A 23,964-nucleotide genomic window follows, 5' to 3' on the forward strand; every position below is an offset into this window, starting at 1 on the left:
TACATTATTATCATTGGGTATTTTTTGGATATCACATATCTGAAAAATGTACAATAAAAAACTTTTTTTCCAAATTTTTTCTCTTAAAATATGGGTGCGCGTTATACACGGGTGCGCGTTATACATTGAAAAATACGGTAATTGTAGATAGCGATGAAACTAGTCTGATTAGTCATACCCATCTATAGAATCAATTTCATTTTAATCGCCCTAATATCAATCCTTTTCATTGTAATACTATTGCGCCCGATTGGTTGCAAATAGTTCGTTCATTACTGTAGCATAATGTTTGCTGTCGTGCGGATGAGTGCGCTGACATCCGGCTCGAGGATAGCGGCTGACGGTGATTGACGGTGGCTGTTGTCTAAAGTAGGTCTCAGGGGCTTTCGGAGCGGAGAGCAGATAGTCGAGGTTACCGAGGGGTACTTACGGTCTGCAACGGTGATCACGAGCGGCAGTGTCGTACACGCTGTGTGTGTGTGTGTGCGTGGACCAATGTGAGCGAGAGTGACATTGATCGGCCAAAGAGACGAGATGGTGAACGCTCCACTACTCACACGGTCCTGCAACCGGTGTGTCTAGGGTTTCGGGACCGATCTCTGCCACCGATGTCGCCGTTCAGGCGCGTATTTTGAGAGGTCTGAAACGTCGGATGACGACAGAATAGAGGATTCCGTAGACCACATCGCAGACTTCAGAAACTAATTTTAACCCACCGTTACTGGGCGTGCGGGTGTGGGACGTGGTATTTAAACATAGGTTGTGCTAGTAATGGGCGCCCACCACAAGCACGCTCGACCATGGATCGTCTTCGCGGCTGTGTCTAACGTCGGCTGCTGCCGAATGAACGATTGAAGGAAGCTCCGTAGCTTGCCATCGTGCAAACAAACCCATCAGAAACGACACGACTGTGAAATGACGCCGTGTGCGTTAGTGACGGCTCGGTTCATTGCTCCCTTTGCTCTGGATCGGCCAAATATTAGCTTGACCATCGATCGACTGTTTGCTTCTTGCAACGCGCATTTGTTCGAATACATTCGATGCAAGATATTCGAATATCTTGAAGATTTTGATTAGTATCTGGTATATAAGTCGCTACCTGATGCAAATTCCTACGCTTCGAAACACTTCTCCTGGGGTTCGATGTCTTTACAAGCGTACCCCATGAATCTACCGGCTTTAACGATGGTGGCTACATGACTTGAGCAGCTAGCTCACATCCAGGGTCCTATCCAGGGCACCTATCCTCAGTAGTTTGCTGTTCCTCCAACAAGTTTGGCCAACAGCGAATTCACGATCAGCGCATTATGCGCATGCACGCGAACAGTTTCGGCCCATTTCAACCGATTGTTAGTGTCAACCCATTATAGGTGATGTTTTCTCGATGTTGACGCTCGCCATAATATTTAGACATATGTACGATGTCGAAACATTTTCTTGTCGAAGAGTATATTCTTTTTATCAGGTCCCTCGCAGGGGGTCCTAGTCGGAGGCGATTTATTTCGGAATTGGTCGACTCAAATAGTTGATCGCAGCGAGCGCAGCAGGGCACCGTTGCGACCAAGTTCACCACCGTAAACAGCGTTTGAAACAGTTGTAACAGTAGTTAAGAGAACATGGACTCCGTTTGGAGTTGTTGAGCTTACAAAATATACGTTTTATTTCAAAAACACAAATACTCGACAGATTACTAAGTCCATAAGTCGGCTAGCGACATTCCTTCGCCCGCCGGCAAGACAAATCACTGCGGGTTGTGATTTAGTTTAATACGTTTAGGAGACCGAAAAGCGTCAAACAATTAACCGATTCCTAGCGACGTGTTCGCTATCGTTAGTTGGTCGGCCATCCCCATACTACATAATACTTGGTACACATACGGTCCCATTTGAAGCGCGCGAGTATAGTTGCACTAGAAGTCTAGAGCTATTGCCCAATGCTATGAAAACTAAAGTATATCTAAATTGCAGTACAAAAGAGTTTCACGACATGTATGAAAGCACGTTGAAGTACTATGAATGCATTGAAAAACGTTACAATGTAGCGAGAGTATCCTACATCGGCCAACAACACTACTCTAGCCGGTTGTGTTACTGTGTCACTTGGCAGCTGCTTTCGGTAACCGGGGTCTCGAAAAAACGCAGCCGTTCAACGGTGAAGGACCAGCTGTCATTGTGTTGCGCTACCAAGAGTGTACAATAATGATCTCCTGTGCTGCAGATGCTGCGCATCTCCGCAGGGGAAGTGTACCTATGCTGAAAGGTAAACCAACTTTCGTGTATGTGTGCGTGTGTAGAGGGTGTTGGTAAGAGGCGTGATTTGAAACTGCCAGGAACTTCTTCGGTTTTCTTCAGTAGCAGCCGTAGCAGCAATACTGTAGAAGCCGTGTGACTTGCTTTTTAATTTTACTATCACTGTTTCATTACTACGTTGCTAAAGAACTCCCAAAAATGATCGGCGGTGTCCGCGTTGGTCCTAGGCCTTTGGCTGCTTGGCGGCCTTGGTGCTGCTGCTACCACCATCCCTGCTGTCGCGACGCTTGTTCTCTCCTGCAAACAACAAGCACAGCAAGATATCGGATGATCAGACTAGCAATGCGCAGACCTTTGAGCAACTACTATTACGTACGCTGGCTGCAGAGGCGTCCGTACCAGCCTTTCTCGCACTCGCAGGTGTGGTTTCGCTGGCAGATGCCGTGCTTACATGGTCTTTTGCAGGCGGATCGCTGCCAGCGTCCGATCTGGCAGTGGTCCCCGCTCAGGCCCGGCTTGCAGCGACACTTGTTTACCCCACGGCACTTGCCATCGTGCAGACATGGGACGACGCATTTCGCTGAAGGAAGGAAGTGTCCATCGTCAGTTTGCGCCTTCTGCTCTTGGGCTCGTGGGCGGGCGGACCTACTGAAGCGATACTTACAGAACTCACAGCGCAAACCGTAGTAACCTTTCGTGCATTCGCACTTATCCTTCTGGACGCACTTGCCGCCATTTAGACACTTCTCCGAACAGATTCCTTCCGGGGGCAGAACAAATATAGAAGAAGAAAGAGTCATAGAGTCGCAATGTTCCGAACGAGTGCGATGAAGGGGACACCATTACCTCCTTCGCAGTGTCGTCCCTGGTAACCGGGCGGACAGGAGCACGTCCCGGGCGCGGTGCAGTTTCCACCGTTCATACACTGCGGGTAGCAGAGCGCGGTCTGGCAGTACTGCCCCATGTAGCCTTCCGGGCACTGACAGATCTTGTCCTCGTTGCAGACGCCCCGGTTGGCGCACTTCTGGTCGCACTCCGGATCGGGGCCTTCGGAAATTCCGGGTCGTCGTCGGCGGAGGGTCGCAGGGCGCAGTACGGGTTCGGTGAAGAGGTGTTAAATTTTTGCGTGGGCAGTTCTCAGAGAGAGTAGTTTTGGGTGTTCAAAGATGAATTGGAGTAAGTGGTGGTGGTGGATGGTTATGGATGTTACCGATAGGTTCGGGAAACGGGGGTTCGGGATTTTTGTATTTTCATTTGGTTTGATTGGTTTCGTTGACAAATCGGAGGATGGAACAGAAACAAGAAAAAACACGTGCGTAATTTCCACCGTTTTCGGTCCGCTTGGGAGCTAGGTCGTTTGGTTTGTTTTGGTTTTATTTTGTTTCTCAGTTTTAAGTTACTTCAAGCATTCAAACGTATACTTTGGCATATCTAACGGGTGTTATTCCACTTTCGTGCGTGCGTGTGTGCGCGCGCGCGCGCTCTGGGCTATATGGGCTCAAGTTACAGCAGTTATTCAACAGGCATAACAACAAACAACAGCAAATAAGCAAAATTGGAAATATGGGCCGCCTTGCCAATCTCGCCTTATTTCTAGGGTAATAAAAAAATGCAGCAAGCGTGTGTGTGCGTTCGGTAAGCGACGAGGCAGTGGGTGCAGCAGGGTGTTGGAGAGTTTTGGATCGGGTAGATAGTGAGGTGGGTTGAAAATGCAGCAGCAGCAGCAGCGGAAGCGGAATTTGCGCGATAAGCTTTTGGGGTTTTTAGAGCTCTTTGAGCTCTTGCGTTACAAGGCAGGAAAAAAGAGGTTGTGTTGGCAATCGGGTTGCGCTACGAGCTCGAGGACTGTTGAGGGCGAGACGTGTCGAAGGCAAAAAAAAACAAACATGAAACAACAACCCATGCAGCGTCTCAACTTCTCAGTTCGTGAACTTTTCTTGAATGTCCAATCGAAATGCGAAACTGCGGTCAGCAAGTTTACGCCCATTGTACCGAGAACGTAACGAATGTTTCAATTTCTAGTAAGCAGGTTCAATCTTTAGAACATTATTCATTGCGCAACTCTCCAAATACTGCAGGTACCACAGGCCACCGTTCGATACTGTTGAATTGAAAGAGTCCAGAAAGGATCAAATCTGGTCAATAGTAGAGGATCTGAGTTCTACGAGGAACATCAACGTCTTCGGGTAGGTTTGTCTAGACCTTGTCTTATTAAGGCAAAGGTTCGGCGATACGGCCTACTATCTGTAGTGTTATGTAACGAGCGTAATATCGAATACCATTCACATTTGTCTGTTGATTAGTTCTTCTTAATTTTTTTTTTTGGTTTGTTGTTGTGGCCTTTTCATAATCGTATCAAGCACTGCTCACAAGCTCCCAAGTCTCCCAAGTTCACCCAAGCGCTGGCTGGTCCAAACACAGGACTCATTTTTTAAATCGTTATCAAAACATGCACCAGAAATAAGGGTATTTTTTCGAGTGAATACGTCTGGGTCCGTTGCAGCGAGCTGTCCAAATGTTTCAAAAGAGATCACCTGTCCTATTACCCCTTACACGCAGTGAGGTCGTTCAGGTTTGTACAAGTACAAGACAGCCCAATGCAAATGCGTTTGTTCATTGGACTACACTGGACTCCAACTAGGATTCCCGACAAACCAATCAAAAACCGGATGCGATCGTACATTGAACGCTAAATAGAGAGAAACATCGAGACTGCGAGCGAGCGAGAGAAGAAAGGTATGGGAATGTTGGGCGGAGAGTAGATGGCAAGGCGGTTAGTGGGAAGCAGCAGAGAAGAGTTGGTTACGTGTCGGAAAGTAAGTAGTAAGTGGCAAATACAACAAAACGGCATACGCTACCTTGCGGAGATGTTAGAGTAGAAGTTCTTTCATACACACCTCTATGTGCACATTCCTTACGCAGTTTAATACGGAGTGGCGTGCCGGGGAGCGGTTTGCCCTTCCGGGTCTGTATCAGAAGTCCAATGCTGAACATTGCAATGCCCGACACATTACCGGAGCATGGCAGGATCACACTGAACTCTAAATCAATAGACCAATATGATGACGATAATGATTCATTTAGCCAACGTCACCTGCGGCGAATGGTGACCCTCATCGCGCACCAATGATCCCGCCTTCCCTCAGATGTAACCCCTTCTCCGGATCTTTCCCCCCTTACATATTCCCCTCTCCGCCCTTCTGGCGAACTTTCAACCACATTCTCAATTGTCTGGTACACCCAGATCCCAGATCTTGGAAAACAACCCCCTCCCGCCTTTGGCCAAGCTCTACTTACCCTTCCCATTCTTCGGTACCCGGCCGGACGTTTTGATCGAGATCGTGGGTGGTTTGAGGATATTCTCATCGACCGACATCAGCCGGTCGAAGTTGTAGTAGTACTTCTTTGAGCCTGCCTTCCAGGTAAAGTTGACGCAGCTGACTTCTGACGGGATCACCGGTAGATACTGGCTGAAGTTTGGGTCGCGTATGTGCGGTGAGACGCGCCCGTTGTCGATCGCGTAGATCTTCATTGCGACACCACTAAAGATCTTCACCTGCTGCTCGTTGATCCAGAGCGACAGATCGTCGTCGTACGTGTCCTGGTAGGTGTAATAGTACTCCTGCCGGCACTGTACGAGCGTTGGAGCCAGTGCCGTCAACAGCAGCACCCGCAGTAGGAACAGTGTGACCCAGCTACAACCTTTCATCGTCGCAGCACTATGGGGCGATGTGCGTTACTGTGGCACTTTTACTGGACTGTTGGATGAGGAAAAATGAGATCAGATCTCGAAGGTCGGTGGTAAGGTATCATAGTGTAGTGAATCACTTTGGAGGATAATGGATTGCTTGACTGTTACTGCGTCTACAGCTGCCATACAGAACCGCTGTAATCCGTGACACACACTGAGCACCCCTGAGGCGTGAATACACTGTCTAAGATCTACGCGAAAGTAGTTTGTGCTTGGACAATTTCACCCTTACGAGAATTAGACATGGCCGTAATGGCCGTGCGCTTGCTAGGGTTGAGGTTCACAAAAGCAAGCAATGTGTAACGATAAAAGAGGGACGGTCGATATTTTAACAACAATCTTTCTCTACCTAGCTGGCTGGATACGGGTTCCCGTTACGATCTCACGGCCGATCTTGACGATCTGAATGATGTAGACAAATCAAGCATTATACCTATATGCTTGAGTGTCATCAAGAGAGCTCTGTTACACGAAGGCAGTCTGCCTTTACCTTATTGGTTTCAGCACATACAATACACCATCTAAAATACACCAAAATACCAAAATACACCACCATATATACTGAAGAGCAATAAGATGTTGCCCGATAGCCGCGATAAATTCAAATGCGATTGCGTGTGCAGTGCAACGACTTCTTCTGCGCAAGAAAGCAACTTCTCGTGTGCAGCGTCTAGACTGGAACTAAAATAAGTAACAATAATAAAAACAAACGTTGGCGAGCGTTGGGCGAGCGACTTACTTCTACTGGTGTGCAACGGTGCAGTCTCTTCGGAAATGTTTTAGTGCCATTCAACCAACTCGAAATATGGCTTAAGGCGAGGCAAGCGCTTGAGCTTTAACGAGCGAAAGAAAGAAATCTGAAGGAGTGTAATTAAAACAAACGTTCGTGCCCTTCGGTCACTGTAAACGTCTCGAGCTGCTCTCCAACAATCATCACCGCTGATCGATGGTAGATTGATTGATTTATTCGGATAAATGGCAATAGATTCGTTCCGTTGCTATTAACTTCTAGTCAACACTCTGTTCAAACAGACAACTCTTAACCAAGCCAACAAAAAAAGTTGCCGAAGCGAGATCGGATGTCTCGCACACACTTACGCTCAGAGACGGATGGCGATCGGACAACTGACGATCCACCCGATGTTCACCTATTGGGTTCGCGTTCTCAATAACCGATCGTCCGGGAGCATCTCTCTCTCGTTTCATCCTGTTTGTCTTGCATCCTGAGCGAACTGAACGGCCGCCGAATCGCAGCCATTCGAGCGAGCGGGAAGACTCGCTGAGCGCATCTGAAGCGGAACCTGTCACATCGCAGCCAACCGGCTAGTGCTTGCGAGCATGATGCTGTGGTAGAGATGCAAAAATAATAAAGTCCGAATTTGGAACTCTGACAGCTTGCAATGCAAGGCATGCTTGGCTCGTCCAAGCAGCCGACAAAGCCGAAAAAACTGCTTTACGCTTCATGAATGGTTCGGTTCATCAACTGGTTTATCAATGGTTCGTACATCAGTTAATCAGTTAAGTTAAAGTTAATTAATAAATCAAACAGACAGCACGCAGCACCCGCACAAATGACAAGTCCAATGCATGTTTTGAACAACAAACAGCCATCTTTGAGTTTTAAAAGATTAACAAACCTGGGAAATGCGGTTCAATAGTTACAATAGCTTGTAACGCTGAATGGCAAACGGTTAATAACGTGTTTGAAGTTTTGAACAGAAATAAGCAGGATAGCCGGATAACGGCAGGAGCTAAAGAAGCAAAAGAAGCGAGAAAACCCACAATCGTGTACTAAAGTTAGTAGTTATCACCGTCATGCCTACATGAAAAGCCCAGTACATGCATAATACTCGAGGCGGTTGAAATTATTATAGAACTATTATGGGGATAACCAAATTCTTTCGACATTACCAACAAACAACTCTGACGGGAGCTATTGCCTATTGTACCAATGTACGGGATTTATATCTTTGACTTTATTAAGCCAAAATGTAGCGATGCTATCCACTAGTTTTATCTCCCTGCGTACCTGCGACCCTTCCTGGTTGCAGACATCAAAATTTGACGTTATGTAGGCACTGAATCCTTCTGTCGCCCTGGTTTCAGCCTTATTCGACCAAGAATTTTATTTGACAGCTGCTGCAGTCTGGTCGTAGTTTTTGTGTGGTGCGCAGGTGTGTGTTTCGGTTGCTCACTGAAAGCTTTCATCATGAATGTTATTCCGTCATCCATGGAATGTTGCTCTTTTGCCTCTCGGTTTGTTCCGGTTGGCTCGCGTTCTATGCGTTCTCTGCGTGTGAATCAGTCTATTCGTTCCGCACTGCCTTCGTTTCGCACTGGCCAAGGATAACGCATAAAGGCGAATAGCATATGTAGACTTATGCAAAGATGACTATCACATCTTTTGGTGTGACCTAGCCCTATGAAAATAAAATGAGAAGAGCCTATCCTTTTTTTCCGGCAGCTTCGTACACCGCCTGCAGCTGAGACAAGTTCTTTGTCGATTTCTGTAGCCAGTTGGACCAACCCATTTTGTCATTTTCATAACCCTTGATTATTTAACCGACTTCGGCCACGCTTTTGTCGAATAGTCTTACAATATCGTTGGTTGTTATATAATTCAAACTCAAATTAAAGATATGGGCGCAAATGGGCGCAAATGACTGTGCTAGCCCACGACATTAAATCAAAATGATGTATTTTCGTCAAAGTTTTGCTGTAAGAACCTTAAACTAATATACTTGAGGACCTTAACTATCTTAAAAACCCGATTTCAAAAGAAAATATACGCTACTATTCACACATTATTTAAATGTTCATTTGCTATACTTTTACCGGATAGTTGAGGTTTGCCGGACATGTGGAGAATCGGGACCTCATATAGGCATAAAAAACAAACGACCATCCTTATAAATCAATCTACACCAGGGTACGGTTTGCGCCACATAAGAATCTAAGTGGGGCCGACATTGTTTGCGAGACCGAACCGAGCGAGTGAGATAGCGAGATGTCATGCCTTCCCGTATAAGGGCCCCGTGCGCGGTTGCATGCGACCCCGAAGTTGCATACAATTTTCGTCATCGGGTGTCAAGCATATACCCTGTGCAGCACACGCTCTTATTGATGCTCGGCCTAGCCCGATAACCGCGAAGCTAAGTTAAATAAACACAATCCGCGTGCCTCCAGCTTTTGCAAAAACTACTGCTGATAACGCCGATAATCACCGACGGACATGGCGTTCTTAGCGCGCAGTCTCGCCCGGATGGTATGTAGCATCCAGCCAGTTATAAAAAAGAACATTTACATAACGTTGGAACATTTCTTTTTTTTTTTGCACAATAGTCACTACGATTGTCCGGTGCTGTGCCTCACGACCATAAACTGCTGCATACCTGTCGAGTACTGGCATCCGCTAAGGTACAGCAACCGGCCCCTCCGTTCCAGGGAACCGCCGTAGTGGATAACGATTTCAAACTCATCCAGCTCAAGGATTACCAGGGAAAATATTTAGTGCTGTTTTTCTACCCCTTAGATTTGTGAGATTCTCTGTTCCGTAAATTCCATTAGCCATGTGCGGTATGAGGTCTAACTTGTAGCCCGTTTTTCGTTCCCATCCTAGCACATTTGTCTGCCCGACGGAGATCGTAGCATTTAGCGACCGCATACAGGAGTTCAAGGCCCTCAATACCGAGGTAGTTGGTGTTTCGGTCGATTCGCATTTTTCCCATCTCGCGTGGATCAACAGTCCGCGCAAAGCCGGTGGGCTAGGCAAACTCAACTACCCGTTGCTCTCGGACCTGTCGAAAAAAATCTCAGCCGACTATGGCGTGCTGCTGGATGAGGGGATCTCTCTTCGCGGTTTGTTCATCATCGACCCCAAAGGTGTCGTGCGCCAGGTCACCATCAACGACCTGCCTGTCGGGCGATCGGTGGACGAAACGCTGCGGCTTATTAAGGCCTTTCAATTTGTAGAAAAGCACGGTGAGGTGTGCCCAGCTGACTGGGAACCAGACAAGAATGCTGCTACAATCAAGGCAAATCCGACCGAAGCACGTGAATATTTCGAAAAGCACGCCAAGTAGCCGCAGCCTCCTATGGTGGTTCATTGTCTTCTACCTGGGAAGAAATAAAGTAATGATAGCAAGCATGCGTGAATTCAACATTCAACTACACCAACCTCAAGCTCAACTTTCATCAAACACAGGGTGCTCAAAAATGCGTGCACTTGTTCATTTGGTTATTTGAAAAAAACGGCTGAAATTTTTCGATGCTTGAACTATTATTTGAAAGGTATATTCTTCACATTTATGTAAAAAAACTATTTTGGTTGCAGAAAATTGAGAAGTAGAAAAAATTTACTTCCAAAGGTGTAGGTCGTCAACTCATTCATTGAAACTCATTTCCACCTTGGTGGCTATGGTAATAAGCAGTATTGTGGTTCGGAAATCCCACATATTGTGCAAGAGAAGTCAATGCACCCACAACGAGTGACTGTTTTGTGTGGATTATGGCTTATTGGCTCTTCGGCGAAATTGAAACTGAGAACTTGGACGGCATTTGGTTTCAACAGGACGGCGCTATGTACTATACAGCGACAGCTACAACCGATATTTATGTTATGCGAATAAACCAGCAGCTATTGACAACCTCAAGACCCAAATTCAAGTTGGTGTTGCCGAAATAGGACCAGATGCAATCGAAAATGTACTCAAAAATAGCTCGACCGAATGGGCTACTGGCTACTGCCAATCGTGGTGAACATTTGACCAAATTTGTTTTATATAAAAAATGTTAAGAATTGACCTTTCAAATAAATGTTCAAGCATCGAAAAGTATTAAGCCGTTTTTGTTTTATAACCAAACTAGCTGTTCCCGGCGCGCGTCGCTGCGCCTCATTTCATCCTTTTTTCTCGATTGGGAGGCGTTTCAGAGGACTTCTTGGTGACGTATCCGATCATCTTCCCTTTTCGCTTCTCGTTACTCCTACTTTTCCGACGATCGGATCGGCTTCACCACGCTTAGATCACGATCATTTCCGCACAGTATTGTCGTATGTATCCCATTTCACATCCCCAGTACCCATCTGTTTACGAAATGGCTCGATTTCATTCCGTTTGGCCAAAATTGCGCAGATGGAAATTCAAGGCATCATGTTTTTAGGTGTAAATATGGTGGTGCCCAAACATCGAGCTTCTTTGTGGATCCAGCTTTGCGCAAATGCCTTAAAACTGTCTGATGGTTAATCTTTAGCTCCTGGCCGATGCTCTGACTACTAACATGCCGAACATGACGTGTCTGCCTGGTAGAGGTGCATCTTTAACATCGAAAATAACTGAAACGGGTCAACGAAACCAAAATTTATCGCAACCAGCTTTTGGAATATTGGCACCATGAACACCATGCACAATTTCAGCGGCCTAGCTTGAATTTTCGGTTTTTTCAAAGAAAAACTGTAAAATGTAGCGAATTTTGTCTTCGTTGACCTCCGCTGTTAGCACCCTGTAACTTACAAACGAATAGAACAAACAATAAACAGTGAAAGCATTTTTTTAAGTAGAAAGTATCAGCTTTAAAACGAGACTTGAAACTGTACGTTCGATACTTCACAAGATATCGATCACTAAAGACATCAACCGAGAAAATAATGGATTTCTTTTTCCCCAACCTAATATATAGATTGATGAAAAAGTGCACGCATCTGTGACCACCCTGTACTTTCTGGATCGGAGCCTTCTTCCTTCCTACCCGACGATTGAGCGTCGACTTAACAATCTTGTACGTTTTATCCGACACTCTTATCGACGTTAATAACCGATACGATGTTGTCCGTCTTATCCAACACTCTTATCGACATCAATGACCGGTGCAAGTTAGATAATCACCTATTGTTGATCGGAGATGTCAATTAGCTATATCTTTATCGGACCATCACTATCACACCCAATTATGGCTTTCGGCATCAACCTCCGGCTTGAATCAACCACCAACAATAATGGTCATAATTGGTTGATTGATGCGATTGACATTTGCATTTTTTTTTTTATAAATTAATGATACTTCATTAATTTAACGCAACTTCATTTAAAAGGATACTTTATCTCATTTTTGTAAACGACTCACTGGGAACATTACATCAATGTTCAACATGCACTGGAAGCGATACTGCTTTACTTTGCTTTATCACAAACGCTGAGCGGTCTTGGCCTGCAAGAGAGACTCTGTTAATCTCTGTTGCTTACTGCAACGTTCTGTTTTCTCTCTGTCGCTGGTCTAGGGAATCGAGCCCAAGCTACGTGGCAACGACGACCATTACCGACTGCTCCATCAGCGTGGGTGAACTGATGGTTCTTTAATAGTCATATTCAGTAGATGTTTGTGCTGTTTGTCGAGTCTTCGTAAAGCCGGCCCACCTCTATTGGTTTTGCAATTACTCGACTCAACTATTATTGGTTACTCGACGGCTTAACTTTGCGGGCTGGTTTGTTGTGGTCACCATTCTCGTTACATGAACAGACCACCCGAGACCGACATGAACAGACCGACCGTTTCGACACGAGATATGAGCAAAACAGTTTCCTCAGATTGTAGAATGGCCTGTAGGTTTCCAGCAGCCTAGCGCGAACTCCCCTTGCACCTATCGACCTCTAGTTAGGTGAAGCTCGAGACAATTTTGAACTTTTGGTGAATGTCTATGTCATCAGTATAGACCAGGATCTGGTTGGACTTGAAGTAGACGGTACCTGAGGTCTCTACTCAAGGCTCGCTTGCTAGGCAATCCCCTTCGCGCAATCCCTTGCTGATAGGCGCAATTCCGATGACGATCGACGAAGAGTTGATAGATGTTCTGACTATACTCAATCATACTTTGAAGGATCTGCCGGATACCAACCACCTAGTAGTTTATTGTTCCACATTGCTGAACACGTGAATGCCTCGTACTGCTATTCGATGAGTTGATCAATTTTCTCTGGGATTCCCTTGCATTTTAGAGCACCCCACCTGTGTTCTATGCTTAAGTCGGTCGAAAATTTGTTCATTACGAATGAAAGCTATATAGAGTGCATTAATTAAATTGCTCCAGAATGATGCGTGATGCGTCTCACTCGATGCAGACTATGCTGAGAAGTTGATGGTTGGTTAGTTTGAGTGAAAATAGTAGTGACGTTTCGGAATCGGAAAACCTTAAACTGACTTAAGATAAACTATTACTATGAACTATGTGAACGTAATATGAACTATGTACCTGGTACGATGGCGCAATGCGGCTTTCAATTAACACCCCGCTGCCAAATGTTTCACCGTAGGCCTGCCGTTCCATTGATTAATCGCCATTCATTGGTGCGCGATGCTTGTGTTCTCTCTCTCTCTCTCTCTCTCTCTCTCTCTCTCTCTCTCTCTCTCTCCTGCACTTTCTCTCTCTCTTCCTGCTTCCGTCCACCCGAACCAGATGCCTCTTATCAGTCTTTTCGGCCACCGGATGATCGCGGTCAGAAATAGACGAGCAAGTGGCGTACACGATTCCCCGAAATGGGCCAGAAAGCGGTCGGTAATTTTCCACACAATCACCACAAGCCGGTTGCCGTCCTGGATCGTTGCGCACATAACCGCAGGTTACCGCTCTCCCACCCGTCCGGTCTCGTACATGGGTTGGGTTGAAGCAGATCCGGAGACGCCAGCAAGCCAGATTCGGATCGGATCGATTCCGAAACGATCCGATCTAACGCCAACGGGTGCGTGATGCGTTTAACGAGCGACACGTGTTGACGATGAGTACGCTGTTAGTTGTCCGCCATTTGTTTACGTTTCCTTTGTCCTTTTTTTTGGTTTGTAACTGCGATTTGTTTACGAAACTACGCACGAACTGCGCCACATGCAGTATGCCTAGCTTCGTTTCACTTTTACACAGCCTTCGAAACTACGAAACTACGAAGTCAGCAACACAAACAATTCGTACGATGCTTTGTTATCTGCAGCATATGCACGCGAAAACATAACCCATGTGGTATGATCGGATGATCGGGATCAATCGGGTGATATTTTTCAGGTAGCTTCGTTCATTTGTCAGCTTTCGCGCGCATCGACGTGCACCGCGGAATGCACTGCTCCTGAATTCCTGTTGGCCCATACTCGACGAGACCTTAAACATCACTTTTTGGAACATTTCATTGATGGAATCACTTGATGGACCAGCGCTGATTAAGCCGACCACGCGTACGCGCGCATGGTGAGCGGTCTGATCCCGCGTGTTAAGACTCTTCGTCTTCGAGATCTGCCGCTGAATAGTGTTCAGCAGCTAGGACCAGAACCTAAACTCAAGTGCAGTGTCCAGGACGTAATGTAATCCCAACGTTCAACGTATGTGTTCAACGACAGTCTTACTAGGTATTCGCATGCCGGTTAGTGCCCTCCAGATCTCCAGAGGTTGCTTTCAGGTTCGGCCATTAATAAATATACCCTCCAAGACCGGCGGCAAGAAGCTGGGATCGATAAAAAGAGAAAAATGAACACACCCGCCACCCGGTACGATTGCGGGCAAACGCAATACGCAGCTGGTCGACTAGAGTCGTCGGTGAAAGCGACGACTTCAGGAGATCAGGAGGGCACCGAGAATAAGAGCACCAGCGCAAGAACCAGCCAGCGCGAGAGAGCGAGGACTAGAGCGCAGTGATTGGAGCAAACGAGCAAACGAACGAAAGCAGTGCACGCACCGGAGGGCCCGTGCGTTCGTCAGGACCTGGAGCGAGCTGGAGCGATAGGTGCTGGAGCGGGCTCGGCCAATGGATGGATGGATCGCCGACAGATAGTGCCGCCGCCGCTAGGTGAGGCCGGGACAGAGACCGTCTGCGCCGCGCCCTATAAAGCGGGCCGGCACGGGCCGTCCGGTTACCATTCCGGTGATTGGGATTCCGGCGACAGGATGGAAGCGCTCTACACCAGCAGCAGGATCTATCTGAACAGTGCGACGCGCCCGGCTGGCCTGTTCGCTGGCGGGCTGCTCATCTCGACCGTGGACGGGCGGGTGACTCGGGTGCTGGACACGCCCGGGCAGGTGAATGCGTTTCTGCGCGACCACCACGACCACGATGCCCTGGAGGTACGTACACTCGAACAGCGAACCAGCGCCTGGATGCCCCTGGGATGCCTGTCTGGGATGCCTGTCTGGGATGCCTGTCTGGGATGTGTGTCTGATGTGTACACACCTATCTCTCTATACACAGCACTACGATTTCGGTGATCTGGTGGTGATGCCCGGCCTGATCGACACGCACGTTCACATCAACGAGCCGGGACGCACGGAGTGGGAGGGCTTCCACACCGCGACGAAGGCGGCCGCGGCCGGTGGCTTCACGACCCTGTGCGATATGCCGCTCAACTCCATTCCGCCCACGACCAGTGTTGCCAACCTGCGCACCAAGCTGGCCGCCGCCCGCGGCAAGCTGTTCGTGGACGTCGCGTTCTGGGGAGGCCTGGTACCGGACAATCTGCACGAGCTGCGCCGGCTGATCGCGGCCGGTGTCGTCGGTTTCAAGTGCTTCCTGTGCCCGTCCGGCGTGGACGAGTTCCCGCACGTGACCGAGGAACAGCTGCATCTGGCGTGCCGCCTCATAGAGGGTACCGGCGCCGTGTTGGCGGTAAGTTAGACGGGTCCAGGAGGTCCAGGATGCTCTCACCCCAGTGTGCCCAGTGTGTGCCTAATGGAGTCTCTCCCCTGGATATCCATCAGTTCCATGCGGAGTTGGAGTGCCAGCGGCGAGCGGCGGCGGTCCCTGCACCGGTTTCCACACCACCAACATCGGCTTCCACCACCATCAACCCGCTCCAGTATCGGACGTTCCTGAAGACGCGCCCGGACAGCATGGAGCAGCGCGCCATCGAGCTGGTGGCCCGAATCGCCGAGCAGTACGACGTGCGAACCCACATCGTACACCTGTCGTCGGCCCGGGCGTTACCCACGATTCGGCGGGCCCGAGCGAACGGGGCCCGGCTAACCGTTGAGACCTGCCACCACTACCTGGCGCTCGCCGCCGAGGACGTGCCGGACGCGGGCACCCAGTACAAGTGCTGCCCGCCGATTCGGGGCCGCTCGAACCAGCAGCGACTGTGGGACGCGATCTGCGCCGGAGACATCGACCTGGTGGTGTCGGACCACTCGCCCAGCACGCCGGAGCTGAAGCTACTGAGTGGCCCGGTCGGCAAGCGGCGTGGCAACTTTTTGGACGCGTGGGGCGGCATCGCGTCAGTGCAGTTCGGGCTGCCCCTGTTCTGGACCCACTGCCAGCAGTACGGTCTGACGCTGGACGATGCGGTTCGGCTGCTCTGCACTGAGCCGGCCCGGCTCTGCAGCATGGACGCCAGCAAAGGCCGGCTCGACCCAGGCTACGACGGCGATCTGTGTGTCTGGGATCCGGACGGCACGTTCACCGTGACCGAGGGCGAGATCGAGTTCCAGCACAAGGGTACCACACCGTACCTGCGCCGGACGCTGACCGGTGTCGTACACGCCACGTTCCTGCGCGGAACCCCCATCTATCGGCGCGAGGGCCGCATCTTTGGACCACCGCTCGGCAACATACTGCTTCGGTCGACCACCACCGACCCGCGGCACGCTGGTCTGCCGTACAAATTGGCACACCTGGTGCCATTGGCGGAGGACTCGCCAACCAGCACTACTGAAGATGACGACGATGACGACGAAGACCTGGAGGACTCGGTTGACCTATAGTGCCAGCTGTGCCCCTTAACCAGCAGTCTGATTACGTATTACGGAGTTGGCCGATGGCGGCGAGTCATTTTCTATTACGTAAAGTTTATTTCTGGACTAGCGGGAGCGTGTAGCGTGTAGCCTTGCCTTGTACATAGATAACCCTAGCAAATAAAATTGGGCAGCCACCAAGTCGTGTTGTGTTACTCAATTCGGTACGGTGCGGTGCTCCCTTTCCCGCTGCGCGGGAGCAGCGGGATGCCGTGGAAGACGCCATGACTGTCGGATGGGCGGACTGTTGACCTATCGAGTGATTGGCCGGCAGGATCCATCAGCGCCGCCAAGAATTGTGCTGTATGGCATCGCTTAACTTACTGTTTACTTTTTTTGCAATTAGGTGGCGCCCGGGCCACCGTCCATATAGGTTTCCATGGATCACAACCTATAAAAGAGAGAGAGAGAAAGTAAGAGCGAGAGATACTCTAATGAGGCTGATAGAGAGCCCCTAGGTTCATTGCGGGTCGCGACTGACGGACTGATGGAAAATTTTCGGCGCGGCTTGTTGTTTTTGTTGTTCACCCTTGGGTTAACACGCATGTGTGTTTGGGTTTGTTGGTGTTTGTGAGTATTCGTTCTTGTTCTAGTACGCCACTGACCGTTGCTAGGTGATAAGACTACCCCGGCTAGGAGCTACCAAAAATACCACGTACAGTAATTGGATCGGCAAATCGTTTCCCATGAGCGGGAGCGGGAGAGAGCGCGTCAGAACCAATCTGTTGATGTGTGAGATCAAGACGGAGAAAGGGAGTGAGAGAAATAGAAGGTGGGAGAGGGGGGAGGGAAAGATAGAAAGAAACAGAGAGAAATAAAGATAGAGGCATCGAAAGACAGATTGAAGAATTCTAGTGTGTGCCAGTGGAATCCGTAATCTTAGGACACACCAGGGCCCTGAGCGAACTCTACCTTGCCCGGCAGCATCGCGTGGCATGTCAACAGCTGTTCGGACCGCGCCCAGTACCGCGCAGTACATCGCACTTCCGCCAAAAAAACAAAACGGTAAAGCTCAGGTCACAGCAATGTTGACATTGGCAATCCCCGGACGCATCCCTCCGGATCTGGATTAGACGCAAAGGCCTCGCATGATAACGATACACGCTAGACCTTTCGCCCGTGGCGGGGATTTGATCAGGCGAGCGGTCATGTTGTTATTGTTGGTATTATAGAGACTTTGAGCGTTATACATAATTCGTCTCTTTGGGGCTAGTGTTTGGTTCGATTGGTTGTGGTTGATTTTTGTCTGTAAATATCTTATTTGGATTTGGGTGTATAAGCCGATAATTTTAAGAAAATTGAGCAGCTAACGTTCTTGATTTAGCATCCGTTCACTAGAGAATGACAAAGCACCAGGCACCGGCGGGATTGTAGCCAAGCTCGTAAAAATTGCGAAAAGAGAGTTGAATTAGAGCTACATCAAATCGTAGAATAGTGGGGAGCTTGTGAGTGGGAGCTGGGCATCATCTATTCCATGCACAACAAGGGAGGGAGGGTACTATGTAGTAACTGTATGGGTATGACAGTGCTGAATACTGTCTATAAGATCTTCTCTCTCGTTCTGCAGGAACAAGTAGTCCCATACCTTGATGAGACAGTTGGAATTAGTATCAAGGAGGATTCCGAAGAGGAAAGTCTACCACTGATCAGCCCCCATGTGCACCCCCATGCGGCAGGTGCGGCATAATGGTTGAACTTACCAGATTTCCTAGAATGACCATGACCAACGTCAAAAGCCAGGTGAAGATGGACCGAAAGCTCCCTTATCCTTTTGCCACCAGCAAGGGATTGCGCCAAGGGGATCACCTAGCCCAGTGGTCTCAAACACATACTAGCATGTGGGCCGCATTGGGAAGTAACAGCTAGTCAGCGGGCCGCACCACACAAAGAAAATGTTTTTTCATTAAATTTTACGCACCCTGATTTGGTTTGGATTTGAAATAAATCGTATCGGTTACCTCTGTGCCGGCAGCTGAACCGACGAGAAGCATTTTTTTGTGATTTATTGTTGACTATCCTGACTGGTGTAACGTAATTGTATACTCCGCGGACGTGGCCGCGGGCCGCAAGTTTGAGACTACTGACCTAGCCAGTCTCCTCATCAACATCGCTCGCTGGAGCGAGCCATCCGGGAGTCTGGAGTGAAAATCTCACGAACCAGCCACTTCAAGTTCAGTCAGATCCTGGTCTATGCTGATGACATAGACATTATAGGTGGAAGGCTCTTTGATAAAAATACGGAGACGGTCGCTGTCGTGCAGATCTGTTTCTATTTCAAGTGACAGTTGTGAAATCCTGCGAGAACTCCAAACCCAGTACCACTCCTCTCCTGGTACTCCAATAGAAACGGTCAAAGGGATGAAACGAGATGCAACTTAAACGAATAGCTCAAAGCAATGAACGTTAACTAGGAAAGACGTAAAGCGACGAACCCCATGATGACTATGCATCGGCTGGAATTTGCTGGGGCTGAGCTACAGCACCTTCCCGTTCGGTTTCTTTGTGTTCTCTTCGACGTACCCCAGTCGACGGTCGCTTGCTGCGGCGTTGTTGTCTTTCAGGCCGTCTTTCTTGCCAACCGCCCATACAAGGTACACCGGGTTGCATACCTTGCGGCGCGGTGCAGATCAAACGAATAACTCAAAGCGACGAACCTTAATGATAAAAAACTTAAGCCGTCAAAGCTGTCTGTGACAACTACGCTTGCAGCCACTTGCACATTAACTAACAATGTTTTTCTGCACTGTTGAACTGCACTATTATTATTAGAACGAACAGAGCCGCAATAGGCACCAACTTGAAGTTTTGCTCAAAAGTAAATGCACTGTTCGAACTGCCGCCCTGCGCATAAGGACCGTCCGGATAAAAAAGGATTGTTGTTTTCGACCCTCGTGAACAGAATAGTGACAAGCTTGTAAACAACAAACCACGTAAGAGAAAAAAATAAAACACACATACGCTACAACGCCGTAGAGAAAGAAACCGATAGCGATGCTCTGTAATCATCATACAATAATATTATTGTTAATTTTGGTATTAATAATAATAGTATATTTTTACACATAAATATCAATCTAGGTTTAACAAGTTCCGTGTAATTCGTTGCCGATTTTGTTCAACGTTTTTGCTCTATTGTTCTGATGCGTGTAAAAAGAAAACAAAATTGGAGTAAAAAATAAAACGGTTCATATATATATAACAAACAACCATAATAACACACCGCGCTGCTGTCTGTCTAATATTCCCATCATCGTTCTCTGTCTCTCTCTTTTTTTTCTTACTCCCTCTCTTTTCCCGTTTTTTTTCTCCTTTTATAGCTCACCCACCTGCCGCGCCAACCCACCAGCGACCACCGGCGACCGTTCGGCGACGGCCGACATCTAGCAGGCGACTATCGACTAGAAACCTCAAACCTAACTCTTATGAAGTAGCGAGGCTTTTAGGTTCACGGGAACTTCCTCGGTGAAGTACTTTTCAATTTGAAAATAAATCCTGTATACAATATTCGTATATTTCTAATAAATCACACACACACACACACACGTGCCCTCGCGGCCGATCACCCTCTGAGGGTTGGCTCTGAGGAACTCTCTTGGAGCCGCAATCGGGAGTGGTGGTAGGCGGTGTGTGTGTGTGTATGATAGAAGGCCAGAGAGTGAACGAGTGAAATCGATAGAGTAAAGCAGAAGAAAGGGTTCATAGTAACGGGTGGCAGCAGGGCAGCGCTGCTAGCGGCTGGTAGGGTGGGACCTACTTGTTACTACTTGCGTTGGGCTTCACCCGTGCTCGCAGCCGGCGGCGATGTCGGTGACAACGCCTCGTTGCCGGGGGGCGCTGCCTGGCTGCCGTGATGTTGGTGGCCCGTTTCGCGATGATGCCCATGGTGTGGTCCGTGCGGATGGTAACCGTGCGCCTGGTGGTGCTGGTGCTGGGTGTGGTGCGGGTGCGAACGGTGCTCGGAGCCCTGGTGCTCGGCTGGCGGCCCTTGCTGCTCGGTTCCTGCTGCTGAGCCGAGCCCGGCGCCCTCTAGCCCGCCGGTCGTCAGCTGGTGGTGCTGATGGTGATGATGGTGTCGCTCGCCCCGGTGGTGATCGTAGGTGACGACCAGCCCGGCCAGATTCGGTTTAAGCTCGTGGGCGTGGATGTTGATCTTTTCTTGCACCTCGTGCCCGTTCTGGTGGCTCCGCAGCTCCTCCTGATCGGCCGCGTCCGCCCGGATCACTAGCGCCCCGTGTGGACCGCGCGCCAGGTGATGGTGCGCATCGATACGCTCTCCAACCGTGTGGTGCTGGTGCTGGTGTAGATGTTGCTGCTGCTGCTGCTGCTGCTGTTGAGGCGAGGCGTGCCCGTGATCCTCGCGGGCAGCGGGCTCCGCTGGTGCCGGTTGGGCCGCGCGGTGGCGTACCGCATCGAACTGGTGCTGCATTAGCCGTCGATGATCGTTCTCTCCGGCGGCGGCGGTGCCGGCGACGGCGACGTCATCGATACTGTCACTTTTCTTAGTGGCCGAGGCCGACAAATCCGGAATCGGTTCCTCTTCCGAACTAGCGGGCAGCGTGTTCGTGGAATCCGCCACCGCAACGGTGGCGGCTGCGGCGCCGGCGGCGGCGGCGGCGTCGGCAGCGTTATCGATACCCGACACCAGCCCTGCCGGCTCCTCCTCCGGTTCCTCCACCAGCTCCGTCCGCAGCCGGTTAAAGTCGAGGATCGAGTTCTCCGACTGCAGGCTCACGACCAGCTCATCCCAGTTCCGGTCGCTCGTGCCCTTTATCAGCCGGATCATCTCGACCAGCTGCTCCCGGTCGGCGGGTGAGTTGGTCGCCTTGATCGACCGGAGCAGCTTGGTGATCTTCTGGTGCAGCAGCCGCTTCACGTTGTCCGTGTGGCTGTTGTGCTCGTAGTGGTTGAGCTGCTGCTGCTGCAGGTACGTGGTGCCACCGGTGTGCGACTGGAAGTCGTGCAGCGGCGTCAGCCGGATCGGTTCCGTGTCGTTCTCGCTGTAGTGCACCACCTCCAGGATCTCCGGTATGTCGTCCTGGATCGTGTCACTGTGGGTCGGGTCGCTCCGGTCCTCCGCCGACTGCGACTGCAGCTGCGCTTGGGGTTGCTCCTGCTGCTGTTGCGGTTGGTGGTGGTGCTGCTGCTGCTGCTGCTGCTGCTGGTGTTGTGGCGCCGGCTGCTGCTCCTCATGTTTCTGATGATGTTGCTGCTGCACCATCGGATGATGCACTGGTTGCTCGCCAGAGGCCGAAGTCTCCTGCGACTGGTCTCCGGTTTCGGCGAGCGCCGGGCGCCGTTTCGACTGCTCCTCGCAAGCGGTACACGAGCAGTTGTGTATCAGCTGGATGTGCTTGGAAAGGTACGGTGTCTTCCCGTTCGGGTTCTCCGTGCAATCCACCTTCACCTGTGACCCAGAACCGACCAGAGAGCACCGCAATTAGTAGAGGAAGCGCAGTTTGGCCTTAAGCCTGGCACCGATACTCACCGATACGTACGACACCTCCGACGGTTGGCACGAGTCACAGTACGGTCCGATGATCTCGCCCGGGTCGGACGGTTCCGTGTGCGGTATCGAGTAGCTAAAGCACGCCCCGACGCACACGTTGTTGTCGATCGTCACCTGCCGGCAGCCCGGCTCGGCGATCACCTGGCTGATGTTGCGCGTCGTGCACCAGGACTGCTTGTTCGGGTAGAGCACGATGTTGTGTACCTGTGTTGGGGTGAGGGAAATGTGACAAAATTGGGAGTCGCACGGCTGTCGGCGGCTTACCTTGTGCTCCCGGTTGGCGTCGACCAGCGGTAGCGTCAGTGCCAGCCCGAGCACAACCAGCGCCTGCCAGAGACGGCCCCCGGTTCCCGTCGCCATTGTCTGCCTTCGATGGTCTGCCGATGGTGGCACTGCGTGGTAAGCGAGCGTAAGCGGTCAAATGAATGCGAGAGCGACGGAACAGAACACAAAATCTGCCAACAAACAATCACATGCTCCCACACACACACACAACCACACACCCTTTTCTCTTGCTAAATCGCCTACGCCTCTCGAGATTCGAAGCGCGCTGTGGCGAAGGCAAATGCCGAGCCGCGAACGATAGCCACCGTCACCTGGCGGCCCCCGTCACCACCGTTGCCAACCCGGCACAACCAAGAAGAAGAAGCGGAAGAAGCGAATAGAAGAGTGTCAAGCGTGTAGAGAGTCCCGACCGACCGACACACAGATACAAAAAGGTGAAAAGTTGCAGAACCACATCAGCGCCGCCGCCGCCGCTCGGCCATTTGAATATTGATATCGCCCGAGAACGAGCCTGAATGGCATCGGCGAGACACCGTAAGCCCCAGCCCCCAGCAAGATTGGTTCAATTTGGGGAGTCGTTAAAAATTTGCGGCATGTTAAAACGAACCGTAAATCATGCGCGAGTCCATCACCCACCCAGCCACCCAGCTACCCCCGCCCCCGGGGCAGTACCTGCTTGGTGAGTTTCGAGTTCCTTCGCTATAAATCGGGTTTTAGCGCTGCGCACGGGCTGCGTTTGTGTCGCCTTCCCCCCGCCCATGGGCCCAAAAAGGCCAACTTGGCCCCACACACACACCCACGCCCCCAAAAGGCCAACTTGGCCCCGCACACACACACGCACGGTGTGGTCTCCTGAATGTGGAGGTGTTGCGCGATGCCCGCGATCTTCGCGGTGATCCCTGGTAGCGGGGCCTTTTTGGGGGATGCTGCTGCGACATTCGCCAACAGTCGCAGGAGCCGCAGTCCCGATACTTGGACTTGGATAAAGAACTTTGTACATCCAGGAGGAGACCTACTGACGAGGACCGCGTGGACCTCGCCCGACCACTTGCCGCCGCCGCCGCATGACCCGACTTCTAGGACCCGGCTGGCTCGCTCGCCCCACCTGACCCGGGGATTACTCCCCCCGGAGGGGTGTCGGGGTTGAGGCAAAGAGAAAAGTGATATCGCGATTCCAGACCAACCGGGACAGGGCCGGGCCCCACACGGGGGGAACCCGGGCGCGCCTCAGGGTGGGCCTGTGGAATGTGGAAAAGTTGTTTCCTAGAGTCGCCTAATTGCAGTATGCAAACGCTCTATCTGACGCGCGCGCCTCCAGACCAAAGCGGGAGAGCGGGACCAGGTGATGTTTTTCTCTAACCCAGCCTCTCTCACTCTCTCTCTCTCTCTCTCTCTCTCTCTCTCTCTCTCTCTCTCTCTC

At 50.3% G+C, this 23,964-nt stretch overlaps 4 protein-coding genes across 9 annotated transcripts in view; 2 read left to right on the forward strand and 2 right to left on the reverse strand.

The window, feature by feature from the left end:
* Positions 1 to 1,644: 1,644 nt before the first annotated feature.
* LOC128270996 (protein shifted-like) lies at positions 1,645 to 7,204 on the reverse strand. 4 transcript variants are annotated; one of them, XM_053008451.1, is made up of 8 exons: positions 6,740 to 7,106; positions 6,491 to 6,681; positions 5,547 to 6,007; positions 5,147 to 5,290; positions 3,096 to 3,296; positions 2,914 to 3,009; positions 2,626 to 2,829; positions 1,645 to 2,546 (listed from the first exon to the last, which is right to left on the reverse strand). In XM_053008451.1, the coding sequence occupies exons 3-8, from the start codon at positions 5,956 to 5,958 to the stop codon at positions 2,473 to 2,475; spliced, it is 1,131 nt and encodes a 376-aa protein (XP_052864411.1). In that variant the 5' UTR covers positions 5,959 to 6,007; positions 6,491 to 6,681; positions 6,740 to 7,106; the 3' UTR covers positions 1,645 to 2,472. The 4 variants fall into 4 exon arrangements, with proteins under 4 accessions (XP_052864411.1, XP_052864388.1, XP_052864403.1 ...); XM_053008428.1 differs by having other exon boundaries at positions 5,108 to 5,290; XM_053008443.1 differs by lacking the exon at positions 6,491 to 6,681 and having other exon boundaries at positions 5,108 to 5,290; positions 7,099 to 7,204.
* Positions 7,205 to 9,007: 1,803 nt separating this feature from the next.
* LOC128271028 (peroxiredoxin-2) lies at positions 9,008 to 10,167 on the forward strand. Of its 2 annotated transcripts, none has more exons than XM_053008470.1 (3): positions 9,008 to 9,022; positions 9,418 to 9,536; positions 9,620 to 10,167. In XM_053008470.1, the coding sequence occupies exons 1-3, from the start codon at positions 9,008 to 9,010 to the stop codon at positions 10,080 to 10,082; spliced, it is 597 nt and encodes a 198-aa protein (XP_052864430.1). In that variant the 3' UTR covers positions 10,083 to 10,167. The 2 variants fall into 2 exon arrangements, with proteins under 2 accessions (XP_052864430.1, XP_052864422.1); XM_053008462.1 differs by lacking the exon at positions 9,008 to 9,022 and adding an exon at positions 9,085 to 9,265 and having other exon boundaries at positions 9,343 to 9,536.
* Positions 10,168 to 14,917: 4,750 nt separating this feature from the next.
* On the forward strand, positions 14,918 to 16,723 carry LOC128278328 (allantoinase). Its single transcript, XM_053017041.1, has 3 exons — positions 14,918 to 15,094; positions 15,219 to 15,632; positions 15,725 to 16,723. Exons 1-3 carry the CDS (start codon positions 14,918 to 14,920, stop codon positions 16,721 to 16,723), a joined length of 1,590 nt encoding a protein of 529 aa, XP_052873001.1.
* Positions 16,724 to 19,783: 3,060 nt separating this feature from the next.
* LOC128273586 (ecdysone-induced protein 74EF-like) overlaps positions 19,784 to 23,964 on the reverse strand; it is a 6,015-nt gene continuing 1,834 nt past the window's right edge. For both annotated transcript variants that reach the window (XM_053011586.1, XM_053011595.1), the window contains exons 2-4: positions 22,524 to 22,651; positions 22,239 to 22,463; positions 19,784 to 22,157 (exon numbers count right to left, since the gene is read on the reverse strand). In XM_053011586.1, the coding sequence (XP_052867546.1) occupies positions 20,514 to 22,157; positions 22,239 to 22,463; positions 22,524 to 22,619 (1,965 nt within the window). In that variant the 5' untranslated portion in view covers positions 22,620 to 22,651 and the 3' untranslated portion in view covers positions 19,784 to 20,513. The remainder of the gene's footprint in view (positions 22,158 to 22,238; positions 22,464 to 22,523; positions 22,652 to 23,964) is intronic.

Source organism: Anopheles cruzii, chromosome X (genome assembly GCF_943734635.1).
Source record: "Anopheles cruzii chromosome X, idAnoCruzAS_RS32_06, whole genome shotgun sequence".
NCBI lineage: Eukaryota > Metazoa > Arthropoda > Insecta > Diptera > Culicidae > Anopheles > Anopheles cruzii.

Bases quoted from the DNA above. Each gene is read 5' to 3' on its own strand.
- LOC128278328 (XM_053017041.1), top strand. From the start codon at position 14,918: ATGGAAGCGCTCTACACCAGCAGCAGGATCTATCTGAACAGTGCGACG. The intron at 15,095-15,218 runs GTACGTACACTC...CTCTATACACAG, and splicing joins ACGACCACGATGCCCTGGAG to CACTACGATTTCGGTGATCT. The intron at 15,633-15,724 runs GTAAGTTAGACG...GATATCCATCAG, and splicing joins GTACCGGCGCCGTGTTGGCG to TTCCATGCGGAGTTGGAGTG.
- LOC128270996 (XM_053008443.1), bottom strand. From the start codon at position 5,958: ATGAAAGGTTGTAGCTGGGTCACACTGTTCCTACTGCGGGTGCTGCTG. The intron at 3,010-3,095 runs GTAATGGTGTCC...TGCCCCCGGAAG, and splicing joins GGGACGACACTGCGAAGGAG to GAATCTGTTCGGAGAAGTGT. The intron at 2,830-2,913 runs GTAAGTATCGCT...TCCTTCCTTCAG, and splicing joins CGGTTTGCGCTGTGAGTTCT to CGAAATGCGTCGTCCCATGT.
- LOC128271028 (XM_053008462.1), top strand. From the start codon at position 9,233: ATGGCGTTCTTAGCGCGCAGTCTCGCCCGGATG. The intron at 9,266-9,342 runs GTATGTAGCATC...TTTGCACAATAG, and splicing joins CGCGCAGTCTCGCCCGGATG to TCACTACGATTGTCCGGTGC. The intron at 9,537-9,619 runs GTGAGATTCTCT...TTCCCATCCTAG, and splicing joins TTTTTCTACCCCTTAGATTT to CACATTTGTCTGCCCGACGG.